Source organism: Centrocercus urophasianus, unplaced genomic scaffold, assembly GCF_019232065.1.
Source record: "Centrocercus urophasianus isolate 14NV4802_14NV808 unplaced genomic scaffold, USGS_Curo_1.0 seq_20, whole genome shotgun sequence".
Lineage (NCBI taxonomy): Eukaryota > Metazoa > Chordata > Aves > Galliformes > Phasianidae > Centrocercus > Centrocercus urophasianus.
The window spans coordinates 13,440,593-13,451,195 of NW_024884756.1; the positions used below are offsets into that span (position 1 = coordinate 13,440,593).

The 10,603-nt window shown below is 39.6% G+C and overlaps 1 protein-coding gene across 14 annotated transcripts in view; it reads left to right on the forward strand.

The window, feature by feature from the left end:
* PIKFYVE (phosphoinositide kinase, FYVE-type zinc finger containing) overlaps positions 1-10,603 on the forward strand; it is an 81,675-nt gene that overhangs the window by 53,188 nt on the left and 17,884 nt on the right. For 6 of the 14 annotated variants that reach the window (XR_006169449.1, XR_006169448.1, XR_006169450.1 and 3 more), the window contains exons 36-43: positions 482-541; positions 1,044-1,220; positions 1,915-2,018; positions 2,267-2,395; positions 3,568-3,829; positions 5,036-5,110; positions 6,039-6,764; positions 9,871-9,973. Coding sequence is in view for 6 of the 14 variants with exons in the window: in XM_042822412.1 (XP_042678346.1) it covers positions 482-541; positions 1,044-1,220; positions 1,915-2,018; positions 2,267-2,395; positions 3,568-3,829; positions 5,036-5,110; positions 6,039-6,154 (923 nt within the window). In the remaining 8 variants the exon portion in view is untranslated. Of the gene's footprint in view, positions 1-481; positions 542-1,043; positions 1,221-1,914; positions 2,019-2,266; positions 2,396-3,567; positions 3,830-5,035; positions 5,111-6,038; positions 9,590-9,870; positions 9,974-10,603 lie in introns of those variants that run through there. The other 8 variants (XM_042822412.1, XM_042822416.1, XM_042822414.1 and 5 more) reach the window with 3 other exon arrangements.

A 10,603-nucleotide genomic window follows, 5' to 3' on the forward strand; every position in this document is an offset into this window, starting at 1 on the left:
CAGTTCATACTTCTTCAGTGGTTTTAACATTTTCCAACCCCAGAATGCATTGGAAACACATGACCAAAGCACAAAATGTAGATTTGTCCTATGGATTTTGCTTTGCTTTTTAAAAGAAATAGAAAAATAGGGCCTTTTAAACCCCTGTACCTAAAAGGATGTTGAGTAGTTTGAATATAAATTGATTTCAGTTTATCAGCCCATGATATCTGTTATTTTAGGAGTTATCTCTTCCTTGCTTCTTGTTTAACTTCCTGTTTATGCTCACGCTAAGCAAAGAGAGAAAACAAAGAGAAAACTTGTGTGCTAGGAATATCAGTATTCTAGCATACGTATAAGTGCTGCTATGCCTCTAATTCTGTAGTTGCCAATGTATTCTTGAAGAAAAGAAAGTAATTTTCTCATAATACAGATTTACAAGCATTGTCTTGCATAGCTCTTTAAATGATGATGATAATGAAGAAGTCCTTTATGCTTTCAGATGAGGTAGATGGAGGAGATGGACAGAAGAAACAGCTGGTGAATCCCCATGTGGAACTCCGTGAGTTTTACATAACAACTTGAAGTCTTAGCTGACAAAACTCTTTTTCCTTGTGCGTGTAATGGAAGTCTTCAGGTGGATTGCTCTATCTATAGCACTTCACATGTTTTTATTTTTTCTTACATAGCTGTATGAAAGAGGAGAGACAAAAAATTAATAACAAGGCAATACCATTTTTGCTTGCTCTAATCCACGTCTAATGCAAAAAAAAACCTGCATGATCTGCCTTCCTACTCCATTTGGCTTGTTGTCCCTTTGGTGTCTATTGGGGGCTAACCTAAAGGAGGTTGTTTTTTTTGTTTTTTTTTGTTTGTTTTTTCTTTTCCTGTGAGCCTCTAATTTAAATTGTATTAAGTGCCCAAGGTACAATAGGTATTGGAGCAGGCTGTTAAAGGAAGTAATATATATATATATATTTTTTGACACATTATTAAAATCTGCTTAAGTGTCATCTCAGGTAGTGAGATTGCATACTGTTATTGAGGAAGAAGTTTTCTTGCAGAGTTCTCAGATGCGAATGCCAAGTTCTACTGCAGGATTTATTATGCTGGCGAGTTTCACAAGATGCGTGAAGTGATACTGGGGAGCAGTGAAGAGGACTTCATCCGCTCCCTCTCTCACTCGATGCCCTGGCAGGCACGAGGTGGCAAATCTGGGGCTGCGTTCTATGTGACTGAAGGTAAAAACTGCTGCCTCGTCTTTTAGAATTAGAGGGTGTTGTTTAGAGCTGGTGATGATTAGTATGTTTTGTAATCTCTGATTACAGAGGATTGCTGACTGTTAAGTGGTCAGTCAGAATGGAAAGTTAAGTGGGTTGTTTGGAGTATTCAAAATCAGATTTTTTTTCTTGCTTTTTTCACTTTTTAAAATATAAAATTAACACGCAGGAGGAAAAAATGGAGTTCTATTTTCAGTATTGGCAGCTAGGGAGTCCAGTTGAGCGGAAAGGTGATATTCTGCTGAGTGGATTTCAGTAAACAAATTCAGTATACTTCAAGGAAAAATCTGATTATTGAAGATACTGTTTCTGATCATCTCACATGGCATACAATAAGATTTCCTTGTTTTCAACAGCATTTAATTTTAGTCTCTTGCTTAGAGGAAGTCTTGAATAGAAGGGTCTGTAGGCTGCTTTTATTGTATTCATATGAGGAGCCCATAACATTGAGTTAAATCAAACTTCGGCAGTCTCTTCTTTCTGGCTTACCAGTAGATTCAAATTTAGAGCATAGCCAGAAAAGAATTATAATATCTTTGGTAGCAAAGAGTTTAAGAGAATGGCAGTCTTTCAAACTATTTTAGTGGTATGGCTGTTCTAAAGAACTTGCAAAAAGTGTCACTCACAGTGTATCATCTGTCTGATATTAAAACAGATGATAGATTCATCTTGAAGCAGATGCCTCGCCTGGAAGTCCAGTCATTCCTTGACTTTGCTCCACACTACTTCACTTACATCACTAATGCAGTTCAGCAGAAGGTATTTTAAAAAGTGCTTTTATGTTTGGCTGTGTTCTGTATTTTATGGACCAGTAGATGTTCCCATTAACCATTTTTATTTAAGCAAAAAGAATATCTGTTGGGGGATATGAGTTGTATTAAGAACATGTTCAAGATGAAACATGGGAATTTCACAGGAGATTCTAAGCTGCAATGCACAGTGGTACTTCTGAGATCTGATTGCTTGCCTGCATGCAGAGATCTTACCCAGAGTCTTTCCTTAATCAGAAGCCCACAGCGCTGGCCAAAATCCTTGGGGTGTATCGAATTGGATATAAGAACTCTCAAAACAACACTGAAAAGAAACTGGATCTGCTTGTCATGGAAAACCTTTTCTATGGAAGGAAAATGGCTCAGGTAAGGCCATGTGTGACAGTTTCTGTTCCACTACAGTGCATGCTCTTTCTGGGCTGAGAGCAATAGCAGACTTAATAGTAATTATCTTTTGCATATGCTCTAACTTGGCAGTTAGTGCCTGTATTTATGTGATCCTCAGTAATTTGATGACTAGATTGGCTCTTTCAGATAGCTGTAGTACATATTTCAGTTGTTAAGTCTTATTTGTCCATGAATATCTGATGTCTGTGAGAGCCTTACCATTTTAATAAACAAAATGCTACAGTTTTTTGTAAAGCTTTTATGAAACTAACTAGTATTACCTCCTAATGTATTTAAAAGGGGAGCCTTATGTATGGTGACAGTGAAGGAAATTACGTACTAATGCTTTGAACTCACTGTTCTGTCTCTGAACCGTTTCATGCGTGTGATGAGGCCTTGAATTCAGCCTTGCTTTTTAGTTAAGGGAGAATGGCTTTTGTAAGGCAGTAGAGACCTTAAAGTGACAGGGACAGTCCTCTTCAAATACTAAGTTGGTGCTGAAAAGGAAACTGAAACAAATATTATCTTCCCTCTAGTGTCTGACATCAAATAGGGGGGTAGTTACAGAAATAAAGATTATGGACTTTTTCCCTGGAGTTAATCAAGTCTTGATCGGCCTATTCTAACTGGACATGCTTCAAGTAGAGCACTGGGCTAGAGACCTCCAGAGGTGTTTTCCAGTCGAGAAAGTGTTCTATGGTCTGTCTCTTGTCTTGTCAACCCATGTTAAGTGATTCATCAAGGAAGGACCCACCTCCTTTCTCCAGTGCCTTTTGCTGTTGTCAGCATTTGAGTATGTAAGCTGGCTAGGAAACTGAGTTTGCCCATATGATTTAAAAAAAAAAAAGGTACACGTTTTCCCTTAGGTTAGACTGAACACTGATGAAATTACTTGCCTAAAATCTGAGATTTAAAGTTGCAGAGCTTTTGTATAGATTTACGTGCTACTCTCCACTTAGGGAACTGTTTTTTTTTTTTGTTTTTTTTTTTTTTTTTTTTTGCTGTATTAAATCTTGTTTGCTACCTTCCCTGTAGTGAGAAGGGAAGAGCTACCTTGCTGTGATCTCTGCTCAAACACTGCAGTCAAGCATGTTCAAGTCTTTAATCTTACAGAAGAAAGTGGAAAATGTAATGCTGTTCTGCGTTTACAGGTTTTTGACTTAAAGGGCTCCCTCCGGAATAGGAATGTTAAAACAGACACAGGGAAAGAAAGCTGTGATGTCGTTCTATTGGATGAGAACCTTCTGAAGATGGTCCGTGACAACCCTTTGTACATCCGTTCCCACTGCAAGGCTGTGCTGAGAGCTTCTATACACAGTGATTCCCAGTTCCTCTCCAGCCACCTCATCATAGACTATTCCCTGCTGGTGGGTCGTGATGATACAAACAATGAGCTGGTTGTGGGGATTATTGGTAAGTTAAACGTTCCTTTTGCTTGCTTTCGTGAAACTCCTTTCTTCTGATTTCAGAAGAACTCTTAGAACTGTATCACCACCACCCAGATGTGTGTTAAGAAAGCTTGTCTCCCAGCTGCTGGAATACTGCCCTCATCTGTCATGAGTGTTCACAGTGAAGGCAGGAAGTTTTGTTTTTCTCCAGCTCTTGTACCATTTGTGCTGTCATTTGCGTTAGTGGAAATATATCTGGGAAACATTAGGAAGAATATATACATATGGGGCCTTACAGGTAGTGAGAAAACAATCAAGTTGATCTTTAACCTGCACTTTGACTCCAGTTGAAATGGAATTACCTGTGTGTCTTCATATGTGTTTAATCTTTAAAGTTAAGTTCAATAATATTTACGTATCTGTTTAAATAGTAACTTCAGTGGAAGAGATCTGAGTAGGAACAAACAGTGAGAAGTAGGGGTGGAAGAGGGAGATCAAATATTCTGAAATCACTCTCGATCTTGTAGCCTGACCGGGATAATGAGTGTCAAACAGGTAATTCCCTTGCCGCATCTTCTGACTTGTGTCTGGAAAGTAGAGTGCCATCTTTAGGCAAGTAAGGCAGTTGTGTGCAAAAATCTTGGAAGTGATTAACATCATCTTCACTTTTGCAGACCTGAGTGTTTGTATGCTTGTAATCATTAAGCACATTCTTCTTAAACTGGTTTGGAAACAGTTCTGATTTCTTTCTTTGCAGCCTTCTTTTCCAGAGTCATTTGTATTTCCAGTCCTCCATTTCATGAGGTGTTATCTCTTAGATTTGCAGGTGGCTGCATTGATGAGGAATGCTATTAGCCTAAATGGCTAGGTGTTCAAGTTTTGATGCTACTAGCAGCTGTAGAAAAGTAATGGAAGCTGGTACAGCAAAGTGAGGCTTCTGATATGTTTTTAGGATGAAAGTCAGCTAGTGGCTTTCTTTTTATTTTATTTATTTTTTTTTCTTCTTGTAGAAGTAGGACTTCTAAGCTGTCATATTCACCCCAGCCAAATAGAATGAATAATCTGAGAAGTGAAGCTGCTGTTAGGGTGAACACCTGAGTTCTTCTGGCTATGGAAGCCTACTGTATTTTCTTCTCTGTTAAAGGAGAAATTACGCGTTTTAGAACAACACTACTTGGGTTGTAGCAGGTATGGCATGTCTGTGTATGGATTTCTTTTTTTCTTACAACAGACTATATTCGCACTTTTACCTGGGACAAAAAACTTGAAATGGTGGTGAAGTCAACTGGCATCTTGGGGGGACAAGGTAAGGTTGTAATTAAAAGCTTTATTTTTGTTCTGTTTACTTTTTATTTAGCTGGAAGCTTCTAATAACTGTGCTAGTAAGACTGCAACTTCTTCCGTGCAAAATTACACTTTAAATTATGTGGAGCAGAGGAAGGAATAAAAGCTTTCAGAAAAAAATCATGTATTTGTCTGCTTTCATGATAGACTCTTGAGGTACTCTAATGCCTGAAAATGAGGTGTAGTCATCTACTTATCAGGCTGTTCTGTTTTGTTTCGTGGTTATCCAGTGCTCACAAAAACAGAGGTAGCAAATACTAGCAAAAAAGCCCTTTCTGCCCGGTTTCGGAAGAGATTGTCTGAGTCCAGAAAATCAAATATAGTCTGGGATTTTAGTTTGGACGAGTCCTTACCAAATGATTGACTGCTGCTACCCAGATTTTGAGGAGCTGATGAGTTTCCTATGTGGAAATGAGAGAAATATATTTCATGCACAATTTCCATGTATTGGTCACATGTTAATAGGAAAGTTGTTCAAGAAGGGGGAGGGAAACATTCACAATCTCACTGCTTGCAAGTCTGGAGAAGATAAGAGCATGTCCATACAGTGACATTTTTCCTGGGAGAAATTTGCATCTGTGCTGGAAAAACCTGTAAAGACATGTAAACTGGAGAGAAGGAAAAACAATCAGGGCTAGTGTGAAAAGCCTAGATAGCCCCTACAGCTCCACATCTCTCAGTTCATCATCAGCTAATCCAGATCTTGAATTCATTTGTTTCCCAAATGTTTAAGAAATAATAAAAAAAAAATCTAACCATACTTGTTGGTTCTGTGTACAGCATATATGCATCCCTGTGCCATGTGGTGCCGTAACTTCTTGTGAAAGCTGTTTGTACTGCAGTGTATGTTTGTAGCCCATTTCTAACTGCCTTTGACTTTTGCACATTAGGTAAGATGCCAACTGTGGTCTCCCCAGAACTGTACCGGACCAGGTTTTGTGAAGCTATGGACAAGTATTTCCTGATGGTGCCAGACCATTGGACAGGGCTTGGCCTGAATTGCTAAACTAAAGCCCATATTGGCAAAGCACAGGTGGACAATGGTGTGTTACAGGTCACTCTCTTTCTGTGGTCTGCCCAGCAGTAAGCAAGAGGATTCCACATCTGTACTGACCACACGCGTCATGTTGTAAGGTGTGAAATTTGCTTGTTGCACTTTAATCCTTTCTTGAAGGATGATGAGTGGGCCAGTCTCATCAAGGATTTAAGCTGTACGGTACCGCTGAAGAGCACTGATGAGAGACTTTCCCTCTGTCGGTAGGGAAGGTGGTGATATCTCCATGTATGAGCATTGAAACCAACGCTATCTCTTTCATGGTGGTACAGAAGTACATGATCTCTATAAGTCTTGCACTCCTTAATTGGTGTTGAGTATGAGTAGCTCATGTTTCTGTAGTGGATATGTGGTATTGCAAATGTGAAATAAGCACTCCTGCCCCATGCGGATGAGTGAAGGAAGAATCAAGTTAATTCTGAAGTTATGCTGTGGTTGCAGTGATCTGTAGTTGACCTGTTTAGGACCCAAGAATAACTTATGCGCGTGCTTTTTTTTTTTTTTTTTTTTTAAAGGCAGCTCCGCAGCTCTGATGCCGTTACTCTCTAAATCACTACAACTCGTAAGTTACAGTACTGCAGTACACATCTGTCTCTGTTGTAATTTGATTTTTAGCAGAATCCCATACAAATGATCAGCATATTGCAAACCTTGATATGTATCCTTTCAATCCTAAATAAGAAATTGATTTAAATGTCGCCCAACTCTTTGGAAACAGGTAACTAAAACTGTACCCTTTTATGTAAGAGCTCAGTTATGCTTATGAAGCTGGTATAACTGGTTAACTGGTTAACTGTTCCCTTAGCAGAAGGCACCAAATTGATGAAATGCATGCTACCTTACATCGACAACTTTCTCCTTAATGAAACCATTGTTTCTGGCAGATCACTTCAAATCCATTTCAGTTTCCAAAGCCTTTCAAACAATGAAACAATGCATTTACCTCATGATGGAATTTTGCCAGGAGAATGCTTTTCTTGTATTTGTGACGTGTTGTTGAGAATAAGCATCCCAATCTCATTTAACTGTGCCATTCCTATGTAAAACTTCTCTTCAGCAGTATTAGACTTTTTTTGCACCACTGAGATGATGAATGTAGTCTTCTGTAAAATGAAAAACCTGAACGAACAGTGTTTTCTATGTATGGTGGTTCAGATATGCAGAGACCTGAGAATCTCTGCATTATGACAATAAGTACTTCTTTCCATTTTTATTATTTTTTTTTACCTGTTTTTGTAGGTGGCAAACTTACTTTTTAGCTTCAGAATAATATAGGCCAGTAAATAAGAATTTATTTTTTTATGTGAGTTTGAGAGGCAAGAATAGTGTCCTTGGACTTCCACTCTCTGGTGGAAGGACTGACTTCAAACATGGAGTCTGGGACAGTGTAGCTCTTTATGAATTACTCATTCTGACCAATTAGTTGCCTGCTAATGCCATCTTCACTGTAACTGTGAGTCAAAATATGCATTTTATTCACTCTTCCTATTATGTTCAGTATTTTCTTCTGCAGCAGATGGTGGCAGTTCTGTTCAGGAGTGACATCTGGGCAGCACTGAAAGAAAATGACTGAGAACTGAGCTGTTGGATCTGAAAGCAACCAGTACAGTTCAGATCTGAGCTGCTAGGAGGCAACAGTCAGTTACATTGGAAGTCTTTCCCCTTCCCTGAACTGCATTGCAAAGCATTTCTAAACAATGAGCAAAGGTGCTGACCTTGAAGCAGCAGAAACGAAAGTATTCTCACTTCTCATCCCATCAGTTTCTGGGGATGTAGCGTGGAAAGCTGCAGTGATGTGTGCTGTGGAAAGATGACACAGTAGTGCTTGATTTCTCCGGCACAGAATCTCTCTAGTTCAATACAGTGCTCTGAGTGAAGATTACCTCTGGAATACATCTTGTCTCTTATATTGATATGCACTCCTGAGCTAGTTAGTTTTTTGTTGTAGGCCCTTGTGTGTAGTGAGGAATCAACCTATCCATCAGCTCAATTCTAATCATTTCTGTGGCTTTGAATGTTTGTCTATTGATGTGGAAGGAAGAGTGTGATATGTAGCCTGAATCTTTTCTGGTCTCCATTACAGTTTACGTGTGTTCTTTTTTCTTCCCCTACTAAAATTTACAGGGAAAAATTTGTCTTGTCTGAAATCTAAGGTGACCCAACCTTAGTCAGTATGTGCAGTGGCTGGTGGACCGTGAGTTTGGGCAGCGTCATGACATCTGCACTAAGCTGATGTAGAGCTGGGATGTGCTAGCTCTGTTTTGTCACCAATAACCCTTACTCAAGTGCTACGTAGATATTCTGTACTGCTTGTCCTCCAGAGTCTCAAGCAGCTGGCTGTAAAAACAACCTGGTCGTCTAATAGTGGCTACTGTTCTCCGGTACATGATTGAATGAGGCCATTGGCAGTGTATGGAATGAGAGAACCTTCCATTCTGGCCAGCTGTTTTGTAGCCTGTGAATGCAGAACCTGGATGTGTGAATTGCAGCCTTTTGGGATAGCAGTCATAGCAGTTGGAGGGGCTTGTAAGAATGATCTTGGTCTGGAATCAGTGGCTAGACTTTAGATCTAGTCATAGGTAAAATAGTAGTGTTAACTGGAACTGGGACATCTTTGGGTGGCACTTAACCTGAAGTGGTAAGCATTTCTAGTTCAAATCCCAGAAGCTGGACAGATCTCCCAAGATGTTCTCTTTTCAGAATAAGAATTGTCCTTGCATTTCACTTGCTATGAAGCTGGATTTCAAAGAAGAACAGTAGTTTTTGCAGAAGATATCTTTGAGACACCTCTTTGTTAGACCTGTGAACTTGTAGCATATGCAAGGATGTCCTAAGGGAACAGTCTGAGTGTTAAACAAGCCCTTTGATTAGAGTATTTCATTTCTTGTTAACACAAGTTTAGTATGTGTGTGTAAACAAAATCCAGTTGTAAATGCAAAGACTTCTGCAACCTTTCTGAGTTAGGCTGGCTGTTGTGTTTTGGTCTGTGACAGACATCTAAATCTTGTCCCACTCAGAAGTGGTAACTTGTCTACATGATGCTTCTAAGCAGCAAAATGTCTTGTGGTGACCCAGAGCTGCATTCTGTCCCCAGACACTCACATGAAGGACTCTTGCTGGTTAAGGAGCTCCACTGGAGTTACCTGTGGAATGAGTGGTCTGTCCTCTGTGAGAATGACCAGAACCAAACTAATCACTCGCTGGTAGGAGTCTGGACTATTCAGAGCACTTAATGTATCATAATGTATGTATTCCTAATCTACGTTGCTTCAACTGTATTTTATAAAATTGATGTACTAAACTATTTGAGAGTAACTACCTTGATAACTTGGAGAATCGAAATGTAATGTATATAGATAAAAATACAAATAAAGTGACTAAAATATATTTGGGTCCAATCCCTGTGATGTAGTGGTTATCTTTCTTACAGCATCCCTCTTTCCTGCTCACATGGCAAGGCCCGTGCTTGCTCAGTGTCAATTGCTCTGCTGAAGGTTTCTAGCTTTGCGTGCAGCACAAGCGTGCCTGAAATCTCTGCCTTGTAGTTTGACTATTCTGATGAAGCAGGCATTGACTATTCTGGTGATCTGCGGGCAGCTCTCCAGCTCAGCGTTGATAAAACGTGCAAGTAACCTGTTGTACGCTTCTCCTGCCTTTCCTCTTTGCAGCCGCTTTCAACAGCGCTGTGTGAGAGAGCATTTTACCCAGAAGGTGGCGGTGTTTCAATGACCCAATTCTTCCAAGAGGCAGATCTTCAGAAAACGTCTCCAGGTATTTATGCAGTTTTCTCAGAAGTGGATAAGGTTAAACTTTCTCGGATTATTATTTTAAAAGTGAAATGACTTGCCTTAATTGCTTCATATTGTTAGTACATAGTAACTTTCTTTCTTTAAAGCTAAAAATGATGTGCAGTTAAATCTGGGAGGGGGACTTGCTGGTTCCTAGACAATATTAAAAATTAAAATGTAAGGAATACCCCTGCAGTATGTGCCATCTCTGCTTTTGCCAGATGAGTCTCAGTTTTATCTGCTACTGTATGAATCTATCAGAAGCAGGATGGGGATGTCCATCAGTATGGAAGATTTGGTTAGAAGAAAACTGAGTTACTTATATCTTAGGTAGATCTGTGAAACTGATGCAGTTTGTTTGGTGAGATGCCGTGTATTTATTATGCAGTGTTCCACAGCTTCTCTCCCAGGAGAAGCCAGCTGTGGTGGAACAGAGGCTTTTTGTTGTGTGGGAGTGTAACATGCTGCTCAGTTAATTCATTGGGAACTTGCCACTTATTGAAAACTTAACATGTCAGCATCACTGTCTATGTTATGAAGATTGGCAGCAATTTCCTGGTAATGCAAACAGCGCTGAGGTATCGCTAGTTTGCCTTACAGCATTAGTCCTGAA